Source organism: Gouania willdenowi, chromosome 3 (genome assembly GCF_900634775.1).
Source record: "Gouania willdenowi chromosome 3, fGouWil2.1, whole genome shotgun sequence".
Classification (NCBI taxonomy): domain Eukaryota; kingdom Metazoa; phylum Chordata; class Actinopteri; order Blenniiformes; family Gobiesocidae; genus Gouania; species Gouania willdenowi.
In genome coordinates, this window is record NC_041046.1 from 482,695 (window position 1) to 507,309 (window position 24,615).

Here is a 24,615-nt window from a genome sequence, read left to right on the forward strand (position 1 = left end):
TGAAAATCCCATACCGGTCGACCTCTAACAAGTACTCACACGACTGTAATTGAGTAGCTTGTATGGTTACTTGTACTTTTTTGAATACATTTCTAAATCAGTAATGTTACTTGTACTTAAGTACATTTTAAAAGAAGTAAAATAATATGTTACATTTCTAAACCCAACCGTTACAGAGTAAATTATTATTTTTTTTTGTTTTAAAATGATCAAAGGACATTGTGAAACTACAAAAAATGAAATAACCCGACAACCATTAAATGTATCACATTACATCCCACCAATCAGATTTGGTTATGAAGACACATTGAACAAAATGAATTATATTCTTAGTCATGCCATTTCTGATCAATACCCAGCCACATTCTATGGTTCAGGTTGCGGTTTCTACTTATTACGTTGTTACCCACATGGCATAAATGTAGCTATATACTTAGAGCCTGAGAATGTACAGTATTTACTTTGAATTGATTTCATTGGTGTTATTTTATTTAAAAACAAAAAAAAAAGAAATGTACATTTTGACAAACCTTTTATTTTATACAAATGCCTTTGTTTAGTTTCAATTGCCCAACAGTTGGTCTTTTATTTTTTAAGTTTATACATGAGATGTTTAGTAAATGCAAGGGAACCGTGGCAAGAAGTATTACCAAAAATAAACATGGTGGGGTGAAAGTAACTAGTAACTTTTATTTTGAGTACTATTTAATTGCGCTACTTTTTTTTAAAATACTTTAGTATTTTACGTATGACTTACTTGTACTTGACTACAATTTCAATCAAGTAACAGTAGTTGTACTTGAGAAGGATAGATCAGTACTCTTTACATATCTGGTACTCACATCCATTAAGATGCATTAAGATAGTATGTAGTTCCTTTCATTAAACTCTCCGTGACTCAACAAAGAAGACCCTACATAAAAGTTTCCATGTTTGCTCTTCTTTCACACCATGTTCTTCTATCTATTTCACCCACTCATCGCTGTAGTTTCCTTTTCCCAGCTTTGCCATTTTAGATGAAATCTTCCATCACTCAAAAGCACATTCACCCATGTGCTGCTACTTTCAGGATCTTTTAATGATTCAAGACCTTTAAGTCATCACACATCTTTATGACTCTGCCTTCAGCTTTTTCTTTATGTGGCTATTGATTTGGACACATCTCCCCTCCTACTCCTGCAAAAATGACCCGAGCAGGTCGATTTCCTCCCACTCTGAAAATGACACTGATTATCGTACACGCCCTTTGTGGTATCCTCCAAAGCCAGTGTTGGGAAAGATACTTTCAAAATGTAATCATTACAGATTTAAAAAATGTTATTTGTGACATACTCCTTTTCGTTATTTCATCTGGGTAACGTCATCTTATGTTGTAAATACAGCATCCTAGATGCTGATTGTTGACATTATACTTTACAGTGATCATAACGCGTACTCTAGTCTACTAGGCTATTCAACATACCATGTTACCGCATCATGGCCTACATTATTTCATACGTGGGATGTTGCTCATCGACTATTTTCCTTGCCAACGCAGTGACACTCTGCATGTCCGGGAGGAAGAGGAAGTTGCGTGTGTACAGACTGACAGGAGAGAAACTTGGAGGAATGCCAAAATACAGTAATACATTTTTTTTAGAAAAAGGCTGTTTTCTCAGCTTTTTCCTCTGAAACTGAAGATTTGTGTAAAACTTTCTCTATTCAACAGCTGATTACAAAAGAACGAAATGAGCCAGAAAATTTTTAATTTTTTTTTGATGAAAGTAGAGGTTTCAATCTTTCAGAATCTGGTGTCAGATTTCAGATAGTCATAGTAGAAAATATTCTTTAAAATCAGTCAAAATGCTTAAAAAACGGCTGGCACTGAGGGGGGTAGAAAATCTGAAAATGGCTGGCACTGAATGAGTTAATGAGGATCTGCCCCAGAGAAATATAGCATGAAACTTTTGTGTTCAGCAGTTTTCATTAAACGTTGTCACTTTTTAGCCAAAAGTCTTTCCAGACAGCGCAAATTTAATTTCAAGCCATCATCGTCCCACTGCACAGTAGCTCAATGCATGCGTGTACATGTACGCATTCTTTCCCTGATTCTGATGTTCGGGCTCAAGCTCCGCCTCCCGTTTCACTCACTTCTATCTTCCGCTGTTCGTCTTCTGACATCATTGTGTCCATAGATATCTTATAGAAGACTGGATCAGCACGCTGTAGCAGCCCTGACCAAAATGGCAGCCATCTTGGTCAGGGCAATGTTTTCTTTAAAGGCAATACGTGTACATTGAAAATAAATTACTTACTAAATAACTTACTAATTTCTCAACTGATTTTCATGTGGTTAACTTTATTGTCAAAGTCAAACTATGTGCTATTTATACAAAACATTTGATTAAAAAAAAAAAAAATGGAAGGTTATAAAAGGTTATTACCAGGTTTCCTCTTTCTACTGTCTTACTGTACGTCCGTATGCAGCACAATCTACAGGCATCTTTGAGTTGTTAGTTTGTGTGCCTTCTAGCCTAGGCAAATATGTGTTTTTTTGTTTTCTATTTACAATGGGGCTTCTGTGAAATGCATTGCGTTGTCATATAGAATGGGGAAAAATTCTGTGAAACAGAAGTGTCGTCGTGTAATCCGATTACCGACTATTTGAATTGTAACTGTAAAAAACTACAGTTACTCATCATTTGTAATCTTATTACGTAATGCCGGTACATGTAATCCATTACTCCCCAACACTGCCCATAGCTGTGTTTAAACCTTGAGGTTTACCTTTACAGGAACAAAAGATGTGTTACTTATGTACTAAAATGCTACGCTTGTAATATGGGTCAAAACAACTTCAGGTTTAATGTTACATTCATAACATCAATTAAAATGTTAACCTGTTATTTAGATTGACAGTAATCTATTGGTTTGGTCAGTTCAGGGGCAAAATTAGCCTAATTTCATGGTTACATTCGAGGACAAGCATCAGCAAGTAAAATATAGAAATAAAGCACAATCACTATTTCTAGTGTATTCTCTATTGACCTACAGCAAAATAGCCTCTTAGTCTTGGGGTGGGCAGCTCCAGTCCTCTGCAGTCGCAGCTTTGCATGATTTGTGTTTCCCTGCTTCTACGCACATGTCTCCAATGACTACGGCATCGGTCCGCTCTGCAGAAGGCCTGAAAAAGAAACCCACCCACTGAAGTCAGGTTCATTAATCACAGAGAGGCAACTAAAACATACAGGACAGCAGCACTGGAGGAAAAAAAAATAGGAATATACTGTCAAATCACTGATCTTGTCCCCCGACCATGTGTTTAACAATCCAGAAATAATACCAGTTCTGAGGAACAATGCTTTGAGTTAAATCCATCCATCCATTCATCCATTTATTCATCTATTGTCAATGTGATCTAGCTGGCCAGAAAACAACAAAAGACTTCATAACATCCAGTCCCACCCCAGCATCCAAAGGCAGTAACTCATTCTTTTATAAAGTGATCACTCATCTAGTCAAAATTGTGGATTGGCCAGTAAATTGTAGATTGTTTATCATACTTATTACTGTCATTAATAACTCATGAAAGGAATATGTTGTTTCTTGATGTTACTCATATAATCATATGATGATGTTGACTTTGGTTGATTTAAAACCCTGAAATCTTAACAGCACGTAGGAATTTTTCCCATTTATGTATGTGTTACTCCTCTCATAACAAACGACCCCTTTATGCAGTAGGGTTATAAACCTCTATTATTACAGATTAATACAGTCAAACCATCTACTTCTGAATAGTCATGCATTTGCATACAAACTTCTAATATGCTTACTGTACTAATAAAGTATCATCTTATCTTTCAACCTTAAGTAATGACTTTTGCCACATGATTTTAGAGAAATCTGAATGGACACATTAATTTAGTTTGGACAAATTCACTTTTGTATCCATTTTTAAACTTGCAAAGTAAACTTCTGCAGTAATTAGTTGGAAAGTGTTTCAAAGGATGAACAATTGCTCAACAAGTGATAACGAAACTGCCTTTAACTATAGAGGAGTGTGGTTTGGATCCATTCTTGAGTGTTACGAGCAGTTAGCCTGCAGTGTGGCTAAATCACACTTTGCCATGGTTTATGACCTAATTAGGCCTTGTATGTTGCTGTAGGAGGAGTACAACCTTGAATGTTTATGAAAAATCAGCTTTCTTATCCACTTTAGTAACCTTTCATAATGAGATCGATTTATACACTAATCCAGATCAATATCAAAGGTCAGCTGTCATTGCTTGTGTGTGTGTGTGTGTGTGCATTTTAAAGTAAAGGCTCTGTGATTGGATTTCTTATGATCATTCTTTCTATCTGCAGGCTCGGCACACCTGTTCTGTTTTTCTCTCACCTACACAGTGGATAATGCTTTTCTAAAGTTACTAACACTCAACATTTTCACATCATTGTCTGACCTCAAAAATGTCCTTCTCAGAGGAATAGTCAGAAATTCCCATTAACACATTTCTAAACCTGGGGAATCTTTTTTTCTATAAGAGTTGAAGCTGTTATAACTTAAATGGCTGGACCAACATCATTTTAAATCCTATCGTTCAAGTTCATGCACTTGTAAAGGTAGGCGAGGGACTACTTTTGGCAATATAGTGTATGTATCGTAGATGAAATGTGTCCAGTAAAGTCAGAGAACGGCGGGTGTGCTAAAACCTACTGTTACGACCTGAGTGCTCAAAAAGGGCACCCAGAGAGCAACAGACTGCCAAACAGCAGCAAAGACAGTTCAGTGTTTAACAGAGTTTTATTCGTCGTTACAACAGGACGAACAGTTCCCAGGTGGGGAAGGTGAGGACTGGGAGGTTAGTGCCAAAGAAATGAAAACAACAAAACATACCAGGCCCTAGCAAACTCTTGCACTCCAATATGAAAAAGAACAAACTAAAATCCTGACTAACTAACTAAAGAAGAGGCCAAAACATACATGGGGTGGCACCAACCACTTACCTAGTGTTTCTAGACACAAAATTCCTAGGTGTGTAAAATGTAAGAGGTACCTCATCTTACCTAACTCTATACCTTACCACCACACTGAGAACCAAACAAAAGGTACGGCCACCATGCAAAACAGCTCTCTCCCGACTGCTCATCAAAACTTCCTCTGAAGACTGTCCTGAAGACCTTCTTTCAGTGTGCTGATCGAGCCCTTATGTACTGCAGGGCTCTAACGAGGCCAGGTGAGCACAGCTGCAGCCAGCTGATTAGCCTGCTAAAAAAAAAACAGAGGAGGATCACAACAGTGTCAAGTTCACTTGCACGTAACACCTACCAAAACTAGATTCCAGTCTTTTTAAAAGGAAAAGGACCACATTCCACAACCAAGTCAAAGATTACATTTGAAAACAACAGAGTGCAAACTTCCACCAAGTGCAAATTATGCTCTTTGTCAGATATTGGCAGTTATGAGATATACATCTTTGAACCTTTGCCAATAATGAGCTATAGGAATTCATTATTTTTTTCAACAAAAAAAAATAAAGTAAAAAAATGATCCAGAATCAGTATATTCATCTGGATTCTTCCAAAATTTGATGGAATCTTCCATGGCATCTGTGTTTGGTTAATATTTTGTCAAAATCTGTTCAGTACTTTTGATGTAATTTTGTTAACAAACAAACAAACACTAGTGAAAATATTACCTCCTTTGCAGAGGTATAAATGACACTACAGGAAATGAGCAAATATTCATAATTCAGCTGTGGTAAGGTCACATGTGAAACTCTTGTGAAAAATTATTTATATTTAATGAATTCTATAATGTAATCATCTGGTAACTCTTGGCGTAAAGGTTTTTCCTTGTCATTGCTCTATGTTATTTTATCTCAACCCCAGTTTTAGTCACGGCCGTCTTGCTCCCTCGAATAGAGACAACTGCAGCCTCACTTTCAGTTGAGTGCGTTTAATTTGTAAGAGAAGAAGTTTTTAAATATTTATAGTTTATTAAAACTCTTTACTCCAAAATAAATAGCTTTGAGGGAAGTAAAATACCTTGTATATGTACGAGTACTCCTCTGTACTCACTGAAATAGCAAAATATTTACTCAAAACTCACTCATGTCTTTTTCCTGATTCATATTTTCTATAATCACTGTACTTGTTGTTTTTAAGCTGTAAAATCTTTGAGTCTCTAGAAAAGCACTTTTAAATAAACTTATTGTTATTATTATTATTATTATTATTATTATTATTATTATTATTATTATTATTATAAGTATGAGCAAAGTATTTCGGTTGGTGTGTATGGTACCTAGCCACTACTGCGTGTTAATGAGGTTAATTATTAAGCCCTGGTTGTAATAATTCCTGCTTTCTGATGTCTTCATTTGATGCGTGCATCCTGTGTGCAGGTTTCTTTCATTCAGAACCTGGTTTACTGTGTGGAGAGAGCATACAGAGTGCCTGACTATGGGATGTGGGAGAGAGGTAGCAAGTACAATAACGGCAGCACCGAACTGCATTCCAGGTGAGTCAGAAACTATCATTACACAGGTTGACTAAATTAAAACTCTAAGGGGTTCTTAAGGAGTAACTAAACCCCAGGTTTTGGCTAACATGCCACTAGGGGTAAATTAAAAAACAATACCTTGATTATGAGCGGGGCTCCTGGAGCAGTTAAGTCACACCCAATCTATACAATAAAATCTGCCAAGGACAGTCTATGCAATGCTAACCACCTACTCAAAACTCACTATACTTCTCTATTCACAATTCTCTCCATCCAACCTACTCCACACAGATTGCAGAGTCCAAAGGTGCTAGTTTCTATAGGAGGGGCGGAGCCAACAATGACATTAGAAGCCACCAAAACATCACAAACCACCATTCTCAGTCAATAGCAAAATGAAATTGCAAGGGCAGTCATGCTCATATGTTAACAAAACACACCAAATTGAAAAACTTTGACTAAAATGTCAAGAGTTTGACTCGGATCGATCAACAACACTACTCCATACTGAATACATTTATGTTTAGCTCTGTAAGACAACACATTCCCTTATCTCCACTTTATAGTCCAGTGAGAGTTTGCCAAAAATACTACAAAGCATTGTTAATGTCATAACATTAGTTAAGCATATTGATTCCAAATGCTAATTGTAAATGAAGTTAAAATTGTGTAAATCAGACTCAATATGGTCCAGCTGATCTGATCAGAGCATCCCTATATTGCAAAGCTTCAGAGTGTGGGAAAGTGAGAAAGGTTTGTTCTAGCCAACTGATGAGTGTTGTTATAATAAATATGATGTGTGACTGTAGCCTGGGGGGCGTCTGGGGGGTTGTAGAAGGGCTGTTTTGATATTGTAAAGTGCTTTGGGACAACTTTAGTAAAGGGCTATAGAAATAAGTTCATTTGTCAAAAAACATTTGCCAGTTTCTTGACACTCATCAGGTCAGTGTTTTAGTTTCACACTATACTTACTGTTGGGATCAAAAAAATACTGTATGACAACCACATCTACTACAACCTTTGTTGGGGGAAATGTGAATTATCAACGGTGTAAGGTAAGCGGTTCACCTTTGTTGTGGTGATATGAACTCTACAAACACTTTACAACACCAGCTCTGTCTTTTGCCAGTGGGCAAAGTTTTCCAGACGGATTCATCATCTCGGGTCAATTTCTTTCTCTGTGTCACGATAAAGATCCTCATTTTCTGCTATTTCTTATCTCTGACAGCCTTGTTTTTTTTCCTCAAACATTTTAAAGCTATTGGCAGATGCTTGCCAAGATATACTGAAGAAAAAATAACACTATGCTCTGCACCATGTTTTGTATCTGATGTGTATTCACTTCACTCACGGCCAAGCGGATTTCCACCAATAGCTGGCTTGCTTATACATATAGTTATGTAATACCAATTACCATGCTCTATGCAAATACTGAACTGTGGCTTTATGTAAACAAGAACTGCCAGTGGGCAGAAACAGCTCAGTGGGAATGAGCAGCTGTGGGTGTGTTTGTTTTTGGGAGGATTTTTATTTGTTTCAATCAAATCTTACAATTCATTCGATCTGCTTCTGCCTCGTTTTTACCATGTCACTCACTTATTTGGATATATTCAAGTTTTTCTTTGAAATTGTTTATATCATGTCATATACATTAGGAAAAACCAGAAGGCTGTTTGAAACTTCATTTTGCATCTGCCACAGAATAAATAACTGTTAGTGGTTGTTGGTATTTCAGAAATCTGCCTCAAATTTGACCTAAAATCAAGGTATAGATTTTGCTTCATTTATTTATTATGGAGTCTGTTCCAGTTCACATAGAAACAAGAAGGAGTACAGCTCGTACAGAACACCAGTCTGTCACCGGCTAACATCTAATAACAGGCAAATGCATTTAGAACTTACTTAGACTAACTTACATGTTTGTGGACAGTTGGAGGAAACTCATGAAGCACAGAAAACTCCACAGGTCATCACCCTGGAAGTTTAACCTATGGAAAGTAAATTTAGTCTCAGGTGGGATTCAAACCCTTGCCCTCACGTTTAAGGATAGAAAATTTTGACTTTTGTGTCATTACTTTCTATTCCAACTTTTCAGTTGCCTTAGTTGCTCCTGGATGGAGACGGGGCTGACCGGCCTTTTGGTTCTCCTCAGGTCCACAATCAGCTCCTTAGTCTTTGTCACATTGAGCAGTAGATGGTTCAGCTCACTCCATGTGACAAAGCTGTCCACAGCAGCCTTGTACTCCACCTCATCCCCCTTCCTGATACATCCAACCACTGCAGTCATCATAGAACTTGTGGAGATGACAGGTGTCAGTGCAGTAGTTCAAGTCCGTGGTGTAGGTGGTGAAGAGAAAAGTAGAGAAGACAGTCCCTTGAGTGGCTGACCACTTTGTCAGACACACAGTGTCTCAGGCGTACATACTGTGGTCTGCCAGTCAATTAATCCACAATCCATGACACAAGTCAACCTGCATTTCTGTCAGCTTCTCACCCAGGAGAGCTGGACGAATAGTGTTAAATGCACTGGAAAAGTAAAAAAAAAACATGACTCTCACAGTGCTCGCCGGCTTGTCCTTGTGAGAGTAGACACGGTTGAGCAGGAAGGTGATGGCGTCCTCAACTCCAACCCGTCCAGTATCCATATAATGTTCATGTAAAGTATGTTTATCTTAAATGTACCTTATACACTTTTGTAGTGATACGGTATGAAATCATAGCTTGTTTTAAATTATTAGAGGTAGTATTTCAAGGATTCACAGTTTGAGAACCACTGACCAAAACTACAATCAGTTTCATGGCTTTACAACTTTAATCTTCATTGCAGGCATTCAGTGACCAGTCATTGGGTTTTTAAGTCATTGTCAGATATTGTGAAACTGTTGTAGTTTGAGGTCCTCCCTGATTTCCTATACACTTTCTAACCCTATGTCTGCTCCACCTCCCCCCATAACATTTTATGTGGTCCATATGTAAGTCACGAGGGATTTAGCTGAGTGGTACAATCCATTATGGTCAGCCATGCTCTGTATATTAAACATTGATTCAGGCTTTACTAATGATACTGAATGCGTTTTGATTTGTCAGCAGGTTTACTGCCATGCATCTTTAAGTTCTGTCCCCTTTCCATTTCCTGAGACATGTTCGCATTTACAGTCTGGAAGTCAAACAAAGGGGATGGCGAAAAGTTTTCATAATTAACCGTTTGTTTCTTCTTTAGTCATTACAGCCTCTGAAGCCTTCACCTTTATTAAAGTGTCATTTAGGATTTAGAAATGAACCTAAACCTTGCTGTTGATGAAATAGTCATCACCTCTTACAGTAAAAAGTGAAACTCTTGGTTCCCAAAATGTCCTTCGCCACAACTCAGTGTTCATTATTCAACTGTCAGTTTTTCCCCTTTACCTGCTTCCTGTAATGCTCCCTGTTTCTCTCTACAGCTCAGTGGGCCTTGCTAAAGCTGCTTTGGAGGCCATCAATGGATTCAACCTGTTCGGAAACCAGGTAGGCCTACTTCCTGCACACTGTGAAGATTAGCTGGTATTTGCCTCCTGTCTAATTGTGCTTTATCACCGAAGATTGCATTATAGATAGTATTTGGAAGGTTATTACATGTGCATATCTCAGTGACACAGGAACAAAGCTGCCAACCAAGAAATGGCCATCCGGAAATTAAAGAAGCAATTTTATAATTCTCATTTTTGTAATTGGGGCTGCTTTTGTTGACATACAATTGGTTTCTGTTTGTAGACTTTTGCTCGTCAGGAGATTTGTTTAAGGTGTTTTTTTGTTTGTTTGTCTTCAAACTGGGCTTTTTCAAACTATGAACAAAAGCCACAGCAGATTCCAGCTTTTAAATTTTCAGTCTCCATTCCAAGATGCTCTTCTTTTTTCTTCCTCTTTTTGCTTCTTGTGCGTCTGAACAAAACACAGGCACAATTATTACACGTGTTAATGTATTAGAAAATGGAAAATGAAAATTGAAGCTTCTCTCTTACCAAAGGTCCACTTGGACACTTCGACCCATGGCTTCTCCTCTGCCCTTTCAATGCATCTGATTTCAGAAGTGTATACCTTATCACCGTTTGTGGCTCTCGGGTATTACTGTAAAGTAGTGTTGTGGTGGTCAAGACCGGTCTTGGTCTCGAGACCGGTCTCGAGACCAAATTTTAAAGGTCTTGGTCTTGTCTCGGACTCTGAAGCATTTTGACTCGGTCTTGTCTTGGACTCGGGCTGCCCGGACTCGGGATTTTCCATCAAGACCGTTCGAGACCAGCACTAATTCCTGCTATTTTTAAACTTTTTTATAATGTGATAATAACACGGAGAAGAACGGGATAAAACAATCCTTTATTCATTATTTAATCCACCCCGTATAATGACCACAACCTTCCTTAATGTGACTGAGTGACGTGTGTAACACACTCATACGTGTGTGGCTCCGGTGTCAGTTTGGACCGCGGAGCGCAAGGGAGAAATGAACTAATCACCGGTAAAAATCCCAGTAAAACAATCACCAGTTATAAATATTATCTCCCTGGTAAAGACAGTAGCTCTAACAACTGGTAAAATGATAAACTGATGATATTACAGTCTGTGAATGCTGGATAGGGGACGCACTTACTCTGTTTCTGGGTCCTAGTGCCAGCCGAGCGGTGAAGCCTGTTCCTTTTACCGTGTTTACTGAGGTCCGTGTGTGTTTAATAAGTCCGTGTGTGTTTAAAAAGTCCGTGTGTGTCCGTGTGAAAGTCTGCATGTTTATGCCTCTGTCCATCCACTCTTTTCATTATATCCATGTCTTTTAAGGCTTTATTACATAATATCGGCTGTAGTCCGGGCCGCCGCCATCTTGGTTTATGTCGTCACTAGCGCGTCATCGCCGCAGAGTTGCACTCAAATAATATTAAATATTTTTAAAGTGGTGTTTTTTTTGTGACTTTAGACTCCAATTACATGTATGTATATAATATGTTCCCCACAATATAAACAGGTTCACAATATAATTATTTTTTATAGTTTCTGTTTCCACTGTATCCAGAATAATAATAATTATATATATATATATATATATATATATATATATATATATATATATATATATATAATAACTATTGATTAATTTGTTACATGACTTTTCCAGGGTTTGAGTTTGTTTTATTTAGTTTCACATCTACCTGTAGCTCTTTGTTTTTTACACTGATGACAACTTGTTTTTAGTTTTATTTCAGAAAGTTTCACTTTTACAGTTACAGTTGGAAATCTTTGTGAATTGAATATCCTAGTTATATTACAGCAACCAAATTAAACTATATCAACTAAGTGAATTAAAGGCTTTTTCAAACTAAAATCTTATCTTGTGAAATCTGTGACCTGTTAAACCTGAACAACTGAAAGAAATTCAGAATAAAGAATCATTATTTCTTGGCAGAAATGCTTTTAAACACTTGCTGTACATTCAGCTGACATAAAAATCTTGTTTTCAAATATGTAGAATAATTGTGAATGTATCAGTAGCAGTTTTAATATTTTAGTTAATTTTTTGCAGGCACCTTTTTTTTTTGTCCGTCAAATGTATTTAAAATAAACTAAAATTAAAGAGAGATGTTATTTAACTGTTGAACCTTGCCATAATTTTATTTATTTATTTATTTTTTTAAATTGAAAAAAAAATGTTTATGGTCTTGGTCTTGGTCTTGGTCTCGGTTTGTCTCGGTCTTGGTCTTGACTCGGTCTCGGCTCCCGAAAGTCTTGGTCTTGTCTTGGTCTCGGTGCATGCTGGTCTCGGGCAAGTCTTGGTCTCGGATAGTGCGGTCTTGAACACAACACTACTGTAAAGTGCTTGTTTGTGTTTTTCCTCTTTAACACCTGCAAAAATGAGGGATTTATCCTTGCACCAAAATGCCTTTTGTCATCGAGCTGAGCTTGTTGAAAGAATCAATTTATAGCTGCGGCTGCTTTATGATCCATGCTGAGTAGGGCTTTTGTGAGTGTGTGGGTGTGGGGATTTGTGTGCGCATGTGTGTATATGTGTGTGCGTCATGTCCAATTTCTTCCACCTCTGTAGAAACAGGAACTGCAAGCTTACCAGTTGCCTATTAATGATTTCTATCAATCTTGATTTCCCAGCTGACTCCTCCCCCTCCCCCACCTCACTTTTGGCATCACATGTAACAATTGTGCTAGCTGAATAGACCCCCCAAATCAGGTCTCACTTTTTAAAAAGATCAATGCGGTGTGAACTGAAAGGATTATTGAGTATGCACCTTATGGTATTAAAGGGTTTGTGGTCAGCTTTTAGTGCTAACCTGCAATATTGGGCACATCAATTCAGGGTTTTCTGTCATTGATTACTTTGCTCTATATTTAACCTGCAGTGCAATGTTTTACACACTGAAAAGAGACGGTAGCAGAAAGAAGCACATGTGACGGATAAATTTAATTTAATTTTCTATATTAATAGATTGTGAATTGTGACTGAGACTTTGTACAGCCAAGTGCCAGATATACTATGTTATATTATTAGATTGTCCACTAATATTTGCCTGAATACCTCCTCCACAGTAACTCAAGGAAGAGTTTGTTTTTTTTTGTTTCTTTTCTTCATTTTTAAGAGATTGCAATGGCACTGTCAACCACTAGTGATGTAGGAACCCTACAAAAAACTAACCATTTTTGAAAACTTTGCAACTGTTGTGTTATTCTTATTTGTACACTTGGCTTTTACAAAAGAAGAGTTGTATCCTAGAGGGTTATTTTGCTGACATGTCACAGCTGCTGTCCTCATCAGCCTGCAATCCATTAGTCTATGTAAATTGCAAAAGAAAAGCTTGCTGATTTGACTAAAAGCCCTGGCCAAACCAGTTTTCGAAGAAGGAAAATAGACCAAGGCTATATTCATACATAATGCAAAAGACTTGCATTAAGAACTGCTTAGCAGGTTGCTGGAACGGCTCAGTTGGTTTTATGTAAGTGTTGCTGATGGATGGAAGAAGTGTACAGGACAAGCAATCCAGTCCAACTCTCTTCTACACCACCTCCAATACCAACGTCCACCCATCATACCTTATTCAAATGCACTGGTTGGACAAAGTGCATGGTTGTGATGAGACTTCATTTTTGTGTATGAATACTGTTGAAGTAACGTGATCATCATCGACTTTGTGCTGTTGTAGTAATTCCACCCTTTTCATTAAGAATATGTGCAAACCGTATAGAGCAATCCCTCCTTAATGCAACAGAGTGTAATTTTATGTGTGGATCAGTGCAGTGTGATGGTGGGTGGATGCTTGAGAGCAAAGTCCTTTAGCAGTATTTCTCAGATAAAAAATATAGCTTCTGGTTGAGTAAATGAAGGACATACGTTTGAAGTGTTTTGTTGTGCAGGGCTGCTCATGGTCAGTGATTTTTGTCGATCTGGATGCACACAACAGGAACAGACAAACCCTCTCCTCCCTCCTGCCCAGAGAGTCCCGTTCACATGTGAGTACATCCCCCTGTCTGCAGCACATCTCACACAAAACGTTTCCAAATTACACAGAGAAGCAAACCTTTCTATTTGTGTCACTAACATCCGTAACACAGATGATATTCAGTACATACATACATACATACTGTATTTTCCGGGCTTTTGAACGCACCGCTGTATTGGCCGCATTCTGATAATTCAGCAATTTTCCAAGAAAAATCCACATAAAGGCCGTACTATCACATAGGTTGCACTCTATTGGCTGATGAAGGTGCCCTTCAGATGACTTGGACAATCAGAACGGGCAGGTAGGCGGGTTGCTATAATAAAAATGCATTTGATTTCATATAGCACTTTATCATAGACACTCAAAGCGCTTTACAGAATTAGGGCATTATCAGTGGTGGTAAGCTACTATTGTGGCCACAGCTGCCCTGGGGCAGACTGACAGAAGTGAGGCTGCAATAGTGCGCCATCGGCCCCTCCGACCACCACCACACTACATTCATACTAGGTAATGTGGGTGAAGTGCCCAATGACACAATGACAGATACCACTGGAGCGTCTGTCCCCCACTGTTGGTCCTGGAATTCTCAGTGGTCTCTCATCCAACTACTAACCAGGCCCAGACCTGCTTAGCTTCAGAGATCTAACGAGATCGGGTGATAAGTTTCCTTCTTCACAAGTCGGGTGTTAGGGTGATCAGCCTTGCTGAACATTGGGCTTGAAACTAGGGCTGGGACTTTCTGGGGTAATTGTGATTAATTAATTGCAAACAAATCATTCATTTAATTGCGCAGACCTATTGGACGAGTTACCGGTATAAACTCATAAAGAGGGTTGGGCATCATTTGGATTTTAACGATTCCGATTCCGATTCTCAATTTTGATTGCTGTTCTACACAATTCTCGATTCCGATTCTTTGGAAACAGAAAATATAAAAAATCTTTATATGTTTAACTTGCTTATATTGTAGGGAAGATATTGTATACATAAATGTAACTGGAGTCTAAAGCCATAAAAATTCCACCACTGTAAAAGGAAAATAGGCTAATATAAGAGGCTAGTAAAAGACAAAAGAGCAGTGGAAACTTCAGACATTTTTGAATCCTTAAATCTGTTGATTAAAGTAATAATACCCCAAATATGTTTTTATGTATGTACATATGTAAATTGTATATGACTGTAAATATTTTTATGTTTTATATAAACAAGTAAATGTATGAATTGTATATATTGTGATAGTTGTATGGAGTGCACGTATCAATAAATAAAAAAAATTAAAAAAAGAAGTGATCAGCGCTCTCTCTCTCCCCTGTCAGCCTATGGTCAGCGGCTCCACAGGCAGAAACACACACGCACACATACACACACACACACAGACTGCAGTCGCTACAGTCGCGTTCTGAACGCACCTTATACAAACCCAGCGGAAACAAACACAGCAAGACGTGGAAACAAATTCGTGCGGGCATTTAGGAATCGAAAAAACTAATCAAAATTTAAACGTCTTTGTAACGGTTCCGGAACCAGACGTTTGGAACCTGTTCTTGGTGCTCAACCCTACTCCTAATACTGCCTAATGATTAATCGTAAGGCAGTTAAAAATCGATTCCTAGGTATCACGATTGACATCAATTTTCTGAAAATTTAATTGCAGTATTTTTTTTAAACAGCAGAGGGCGCTATCCAGAAATCTTGGCGGCGGGCGGAATATGCTACTACTTTCTTTTTGGCCGCCTTATACTCTAAAACATATTTATAAATGATTCCTTACCCCTTTAGCACCGAAGGAATATCTGTAATATTACGTGAATATCTTTAAAAGTCACGTTTTTCTCTTAGCTCTGTCTGCTAGCATAGCATCTCTTCTTCACTGCACAGAATAGCTGCATCCCAACCGACCACTGGGTTACCACCGCCCTCTGCTGGTCCAAACAAATATCTGACGTAAATACAATGCAGACTCTTTGTTTTTTAAAAAAGTCCAATTGTTAAAGCACAAAATACATTTTCAGTTGCACTTTTAAAAACAAAAATAACTATTATGCAGTTTTGCATCGTTTACTATAGAACCAGAATTTAAATTAATATGCTTCTTCTTCATTTGTATTATTCCTTTATTTATTTCATTAAAGATTTATTTTTAGTTAAATTGCATTGTTCTGAATAGTTTATCATGGGATTCTTTTGACAATGAAAAATAAAAGGAAAATAGTACAGTATTTTCTAGTATTTTTCCCAAAAAAAATAAAGGAATATTTTTCAATCATTATTTGTCCACAGCACCATTTTGTAAAATAAATCGTGAGAGAATCGTATCGTGAACCCAGTATTGTGAATTGAATCGTATCGGGAGTTGAGTGAATCGTTACGTCCCTACTTAATACTGATGCACACACCACAACACAAGCAATGGGACACCCTGAGGAGAAGTCGTTCCTGTGTTTCGTGGGTGTAAATTTTAGTTTAAATAAAAACACCAGATGGAAAACAAAATCCCAGTTGTGCAAATCTTTAAAGAAAGTGTGTCGATCACTCGAGCTCTTCCAGTCTCCGCTACCACCTCAGTGATAAACATGTAGCAGTTCCGACAATATCCTCCGAGCAGGCAGTGTTGCCAATCCTCACTCAAGATGACAGTGTTCAGAGCCAAAATGTACAAGTTCGTGAGTGATAAATGAACAAACTCACTTGATAAATGATTGTAATGGACGTCGACCACGCTTGGTGGTAGAGGATATGGGTGGGGCTAGAAGCGCTGCTACAGATAGCATCGTCTGACCCATGTTATCAACTTATGATCTGCTATGTAGAAAGACAATTTCAAACAAAATTAATCAGCTTCATCAGTTGGTTTGTTTATGTCATATCACAGATATTCTAACTATTTTGCACTGTTAAGCTTCCCCAAAATTGTAGGGGAAGCTGGAAGAAATTGATGTCGTTCTTTCTACTATATCACATTGTTTTCAAGATTGGTCCCCAGGGAGGCAGGCAGAAAATAGCCGCCTTTAGCCTCTGAAAAAACTAATGCTATTGGATCATTAGAGCGGCAATTTAGCTGCATTAGAATGACATAAAGGAGCTGCAAAGATGGGTCCTGGTGCATAAAGAAAGACCAACCTTGTGCAGAATCATGTCATGATTGTACAAACATCGACATCCTATGAACATCTTGTGGTGTATTTTGTAACAACTAGATTTAGTACTCGATTTAAGGTACACACCATACTGTACCTTCACTGAAGGATGTTAACATGGAAATTCAATGTATAACAAGAAGCCACATTGCTCAAATGGAAAGCTGAAGACCAAGCTGCACCTGGATCTGCTATGAGGTTTTCATTTCCATTTATATGAATCCATCAGATGGAAACCTGTGAGATTCATTAAGTCTGCAACGTGAGGCTACGGGAGTCATTCACACATAATCATCAAGAATACAATAATATAATCACAAAAATACACGGGAACCAACAAAGCTGGCACAGGAAACTACGAAATAAAGATGAAATTATCAAAACCTCTATGATAACAGGAAAATTATCAGGTTTTTTTTTACATGTGTCAAATTATTGATAATAGAATGACTGAATAGCTTTCTGTAGCTTCAGGGAAAACTACAGAGGGGCATATTAAATTGAAAAAAAGAAAGTTGGCTAGCGATACTATAGGTAGATGGATGGTGCAAGGCTACAAAGAAGACCCCAAAAACCATGAAAAGCTTTAGTGGAAACCATATCCAATTTGTTTTTCTGCTTTTGCTCCCTAGCAATTTTTTTTAACTACTGTCATCTTAAAATACTGGTTTTTGCAGTGCAACCATACCTACACAAAGGCCATACATTGACCATGACTGTAACCTTAAGATAAATTATTGAGACAAATATTATTGGTTAGTTATAACCACAAACAGATTTTTTAAAGACTTCCTAATATTCTATAAACTGAATTCAACAAGCTGCTTGTTTAATAGCTTTTTTCATAACACTATATCTATATATATTATATATATATATATATATATATATATATATATATACAGAGTCAACAAAACAATAAAAACATTCAACATTTGACGCTCAGCCATAACAATTCATCAAGCTTAATTACATTTTTATTTTTGTTTTGATTGTGCTGACAGTAATGTAATTTAGTCATAGACTTCATCATTTTAATATTTGGCTGCCACAGTACTTTGTTTCACTTGTTTTCAAATGTGACACTTTGCACTAAGTAGATGTGTAAACTGTATTAACCACTCAAATAACATTTAGTAAACAATGGTATGGAACAGTCACGGCAGGACCATGCATAGATTACATTCCACTTGCCAAATGTCCTCATTGATTTGTGATTCATTTTCTTTTCTTTTTTTTTTTTTTTTCTTGTCTGCACATGCTGTTGAAGGTTGATTCATTTTCAACATAATGCAAGATTGGCACATTTTTCCATCATGTTGCACCATTTTTTTCCTCTTGTAATTTTTTCCAATATAAAACAAAATCTGTTAAATATTGTTTCAATGGGAGTCTGAACTGGAGTGGGCGTTGAAACTCTCTTGTTTATGTATTTATGTTTCCTTTTCCATTGCAGAACACAGATGCAGCACTGTTACCGACCATCAGCTATCCTGCCTTCGCTGTGGATGATGATGCGCTCTACAGTCAGACACTCGATAAAATTGTACGCAAACTACGAGGCAAGTACGGCTTCAAGCGTTTCCTCCGTGACGGCTACCGAACGTCAAATGAAGACAAAAATCGCCGCTACTACAAGCCTGCCGAGATGAAGGTGGGTGTGTGCTTCATATCTACTGTAGGTTGAAGACACCCTTAGGATGGAGTATTATTTTTTACTCCCTCTTCTATACCTATCGTGTAATATAAGGTTAGTTTTTCCAAACTCACAAGAGAGTTGTGTCATCAGCATATTGGCTTCGAAAAGTCCCAGCTTAGGCTGTTCTGGAAAGCTAATGGAGGCTATAATACTTGATTTAGTTTCTTTTGTCTGGATTTTGTTGATTGTAACTTTAACCAAAATGCCTCCCCAATAACAATAACAATATGCAATGATACATTACATTTAAGAGAGAAAAAAGTTGGCTTTTTCTCTTCTTCTTCCTTCCATGCCTTTTCGTATTCCTAAATGATGCCACTAAAAAGCATTAAACCAAAACTAAAATGATCATGCATATCTTTGTTAAATTCAATTCTACTTTTTAATTCAATGAAATAAGCTACCCATTGGATTTAGTGTTGTGCTCACCTGACTTAAGAATGTTTAGACCAACACTTTGTTTTAACGGGTAGGGAAGAAATGCCCTGTCATTTTGCCTACTTGGAATCTATAGAAATTGTATTTATATAATATGTCGGCTCATGTTGATGAACCTGCTCATGATGACAAATGAGTTTCTGACTTCAAAGTGCTGTGGTATATTTCACATGGATTATCTATCAATCATCATTTAGAGCTTGTCAGCTTGACATGAACCCTCACATTTGCCCATTTTCTCCTGCTTCAAACAGAACTGCCTAATGTATCTCACAGACGCTCTGTTGACACTTTTGATTATGGCTTGAGAGACGGTTTTGAAACAGCCAGAGTTACAGGCTTATATATCTTTAGAACTCTGAGAGAAAACCAGATGAAACCAACACACCCTGGGCGCCTGGAACTTAAACTTGTATCCATCTGACTGAAGGACTATATACTGTATAAAAGATATTAAAGAAAAACCCAGTTATTGAATTTTTACACTGCTCCACAAGATTAAAAAGGTGAAGCTGCATTTTCTGTCACAAATAAAACATTCACCACCTTTAAGGGCTTTAACAGATCAATAGTGTTGCACCAAGCAAAATGTTACCTGCTTTTATAGATAAGCCTCCACACAGTGCATTGAAATGCGGGGGCGTGTCTGACATAGCGTAAGCTTGCAGTAGGGAAGAAGTCGTCCCTGGTAGAGCAGGTCGCCACCTCACAGAAAACATTGATTGAAGTTGTTTGTGTTTTTGAGAGAGCTGACTTTAGTCTCAGACATCCATGATCCCTGCCTGTTTATCACCGATGGAGAGCAGCAGCATCAGCCTGTGTGACGGACACATTTACCAATCAGTCGAGCTGCTCAAGCACAAAACACCAAGGATCTCTGTCTGTTTACTGCCTCTATGGGCCAAAAAGCACAGGCCTGGTTGAGTGACTGGAGCTCTCTTTTTCTCAGGCACTTTTTTTCCCTCTGCGGCCATTCACCCCCCCCCCCCCACTCTGAATCTATTCATGCAGTTATTTGTCTTTCCCCTTTCTCTTATCTTCATTCCACTGCCTGGTAACTACAATTACTTCTCATCTTGCTAAAACTCACAGTTTGAGACCACACTTCTCTGCATAATCAGGAGGAACGATGAGGAGAACAGTCATTTGAAATAACTTCCGCTAAACATTTACAATTTAAGAAACACCAAGCCCACTGGCTTCAGTGTTACTTGGTTAATTGTTAATAGGAAAATGAATGGTTGGAGGCATAGCTAAGGTTAGCATTAGCTGAGCTTCAATGGTTATTTAATGACTGATCATTGGTCCATATTTAAAACTTTGCAGAGGTTTTAAACTTCCAAACTATCCAAATAAGAGCTAGTTTCAGTTTTCGGTTTATATCTCTGGAATTTTTTCTGGTGTCTTTCCTCAATTCAGTAGATTCAGTAGTAATCATACATATTTTTTTTTAAAAGTGAGCATATCTGTTGTTGTCTGTGTTTGGTAATAATGATAAGTGACAATGTTAAGGCTGTATCCTGTCTTTGATCAATTTAACTTGGACAGGTTATCAATAACAAAATGGTGGGTCATTGATTGATTGACTGTTACCAATCCATCAACCATTTAAGAATGTTTTTATTACTTGGTTTCTGCATCAACTTTGACTTGAGACCTCTAAAGTGTCCTCCAAAATGACCTTTTTGTTCTCAGTGTAACTTTTCTTTGCTATTCTGTTCTATATTCCTCCCTATAAAAGTCAAACTAATGCTTTAGAGTGTCTGTTCCTTTCTTCTGTTAGAGAAATGGTAAAAACAATAATATCCCCATTCTCTGTCTCCCTGCAGCTTTTTGATGGCATCGAGTGCGAGTTTCCCATATTTTTCATCTACATGATGATTGACGGTAAGCCTTGTTCTGTCTATGCTTGATGTAATGATGTCTCCACAGGGTCAGTTCAAAGTAGAAAACATCTTTTAGCTTCTAAGTTGAAATTAGATTGCTGATGTCTCCAGTGTTTTAGAGGACTCAGAAAGTGCATCACTAGTGAAGGAATTGCTAGTATTTCATGAAGAATACAATTTCTTCTTAGATTGTTTTTTTTTATTTTCATACTGTTTTCTATCTGACATTTTGGAAATCTCAAATATCTACTTTAAGGCATGTTAGTGTGTTTTAGACTTTTTGTATTCATGAGACTTAATTTTACCATCAGTAAATAGATTGGTCTATGGGAATTAAAGGGCTCATGTTTGCTTAAGGTTCATTGCATTCTGTAAAGTTTATTTCACAGTTTGTGTTTTAAATACATCTTTATAACTTTTTTAATGAACAAATCAAAACATCAACATCATCCCAATGTGTGCTGAATAGTTACCAAGGGTTACATTAAGGGTCTGAGTTCAGTATGTGGCAGCTACTTTTGAATATATGAAGTTATTGTGAGCTTTTGCTCCACATCAAGCAGTCACAGCCGGCAGTCAGCTTCACTGTTTACATACAAGACAGTGACAGTGATCGCTCTGCACAACACAAGTGAGCCAGAGGGACGAATCTGGGACATTTAGAGGAGGAACATCCGCTAGAGCAATGCCCGTACCTCCCAAGCAGATTTTTACATGATAAAATGCCTTTACATTTTTTAAACTGTACCTGTATTTCATCCAAAAGTTGTTCTTATCCACTACTTATGTCTCTTTTGCCTCCAAAAACACTGCCAAAGTGACATTTCTGGCATTTTAAAGGATTGAAAGTTGTGCCAATACAATGGCAAATTTTGATATTGTGGCATTCCATTGAAAACCCCGAATACGGCTGACATTTAAAAGCTCATGTAGTAACGTCATATCACGGAGAACACCATAAGACAAACCAGAACAAAAATGGCATCAAACCAATCAATTTCTCCCTCGTCTGGTAAAGAACTTTTCCGCTTAGGCAGCATCTTTGTATTCACACTCGTACAATGCAATACACGAAACATTTCCTAAGTTTGAAACATATGGACATATGGATTTGTCAACAAACCCAATGTTTGTGATGGAGTCAAAAACAATTTTTAAATCTAGTAAATTCTCCTGTTTTTCGGAAGAAATGCCTTTCATTTATTGATCTATGAGGTCTAAACCATGTCTTTATCCATCAAGTGTTAACATCCCTAGCTGATCTAACTTGGCAAACTGAAGAAGGCAAAAATAAACAAAACAAAAAAATTGTTAATGCCATTGCTGTGATTTGTGTGTATTTACTGCTATATCAGTAATGCAATGATGATTAATTAGGAGAGAAACTGCATTATTTAAAGAGGGTTCTTTGGCGACACATAGGAAAATCTTTGTCAAAGCTAAACTGTTGAAAAGCATCTCAGAATACAATCAGCTCAAAAAAGAACAACTCAGAGAAGCACAAGAATCTATGCTCTAAAATGTTATCTACTTGCAACACATCAGTGTGGATGAATACATCCTCTTCCTCACTATGGCTTGCTCTTACCTGGAGACATGGTGTAAGAACTCTGAGTCCCTTTTTTTTCATGTGCTTTCCACAAAATGAACCCGTTCCAGCTTATATCCGACCATATTGCACCAGGGTGTATGGGTCCATTTCCAAAGCATTGTCAAGCAGCAGTGGGTATACAGTACCTCATAGAACTGTTCAGGCTTATCACGTATTTCTGGTTCCATTCTGAATGCTCTCCTCTTAAAGTCTACCAATGACTCCATTATAGTTGATTGCTCAAGCAGCAATGACATGGAAGAGCAGAATAGACGAAAACTCACTGTGGCCATGACTAGGGAGGTGGTGGCGTACAACACATCACTGTTGTGTGCCAAATACCATTTGCTCTTATATTTTTGTATTTCTCTTTTCATTTCATCAAATGTATCAACACTTTGGTTGTTTTTAGGGTTGAGAACAAAACAATAAAAACATGGTAAGCCAGTGTCTAAATGTGGGGAAATTGTATAAGTAATAAAGTCTTTTTTCATGAAAAGTACAAATACTGGAGTGTGTGTGCGTGTGCGTGTGTGTGTGTGTGTAGGAATCTTCAGAGGAAATAAGGAACAAGTCAAAGAATACCAGGACCTCCTTGATCCCATCATCTGTCATACATACGAGGGTGAGTAAGCATATTCATCCACATTCTGCCGGCCTCGTCTTCCTTTCAACAAAAAAAGTTCCTATTGAAATTGTTCATAAATATTCATACACTGCATATTGTGTTTAAAGCACTTTTCAATCTAATAAACTCCATTTTTCCATACTAGTTGAGATCCTATACTCGTCCACACCTTTTGTTGTGGAAGGATGCAGCTAAAGATTGAATGTAAAAAACTTAGAGCTTCCTTGTGTCTATGATGAAGCAGAACTGGTTGGGTAAAGATTTGAAGAAGCCCTAGGCAGCCTCTTAATTTTGCCTCTTTAATTTAGCTCTGTATAAATTAGCAAAACGTAAGATAAGTACATATGTCAGCTATTAAATGATTAACTTTTTCTTTTTCTATTTTGACAATAATTGCAGATTGAAAACTGTGAGCGTGATAATAAACTAGGTGCCTGTCAGATGTTACATGGTTTGCTGTATGTTTCGTGGGTTACTGTGGTTGAATCCTTTTGCTGTTACAGAATTGTACAGGGTTTACTCTGCATAGATGCTGTTTACAGTGACTAAAAGGTTTTAAAGCAGATTGTCATAACATAAAATGTACTTTTATTGATCAAATTAAGAGATTGAACCTTCAAAACATCAATATTTTATTATTTATGTAATAATATTACTATTAGTTAGCTTTCGTGTGTTCATTAACTTGTAATCCAAATGAAAAGCAGCAAATTCTGCAAATTTTGCAACTTGATTTTTTTTTTTTTTTTTTTTATTTAGTGCTTTATCACCACACTGAAGTAGTCTCAAAGTGCTTTACATATCAGCTCATTCACCCAATCACTCTCACATTCACACACCAGTGGGACAGGACTGCCATGCAAGGCGCTAGTCGACCACTGGGAGCAACTTAGGGTTCAGTGTCTTGCCCAAGGACACTTCGACACATAGTCAGGTACTGGGATCGAACCCCAAACCTCTCGATCAGAAGACGACCCACGACCACCTGAGCCACGGTCGCCTAAACTAAGCACAACCGTGCCTAAACTTGTATATTTGTTTAATATTAGATAATTGTTAGGGTACCATCTGCAATTTCTACTGAGTACATACATAAACATCACTGCTTTATTATCATTACTACTACTCCCTCTTCCCCATTAATATTTCCAATATTTATTATATTTTTATTTACCTTTTAGGTATTAGGGATACTTTCAAAGCAAGACCCAATTTGTATTCTTAAAAAAAGGGTGCTCCCAGTGTCATATAGTGGCCATTGCTGGTATTTAATTAATGTA

The 24,615-nt window shown here is 37.5% G+C and overlaps 1 protein-coding gene across 3 annotated transcripts in view; it reads left to right on the forward strand.

Annotated features, from left to right (window-relative positions):
* The window catches only part of phkb (phosphorylase kinase, beta), a 158,243-nt gene that overhangs the window by 47,237 nt on the left and 86,391 nt on the right, over positions 1 to 24,615 (forward strand). For all 3 annotated transcript variants that reach the window (XM_028441651.1, XM_028441654.1, XM_028441656.1), the window contains 6 exons: positions 6,387 to 6,502; positions 9,925 to 9,988; positions 13,868 to 13,963; positions 18,550 to 18,747; positions 21,060 to 21,117; positions 23,255 to 23,332. In XM_028441651.1, coding sequence (XP_028297452.1) covers positions 6,387 to 6,502; positions 9,925 to 9,988; positions 13,868 to 13,963; positions 18,550 to 18,747; positions 21,060 to 21,117; positions 23,255 to 23,332 — 610 coding nt within the window. The remainder of the gene's footprint in view (positions 1 to 6,386; positions 6,503 to 9,924; positions 9,989 to 13,867; positions 13,964 to 18,549; positions 18,748 to 21,059; positions 21,118 to 23,254; positions 23,333 to 24,615) is intronic.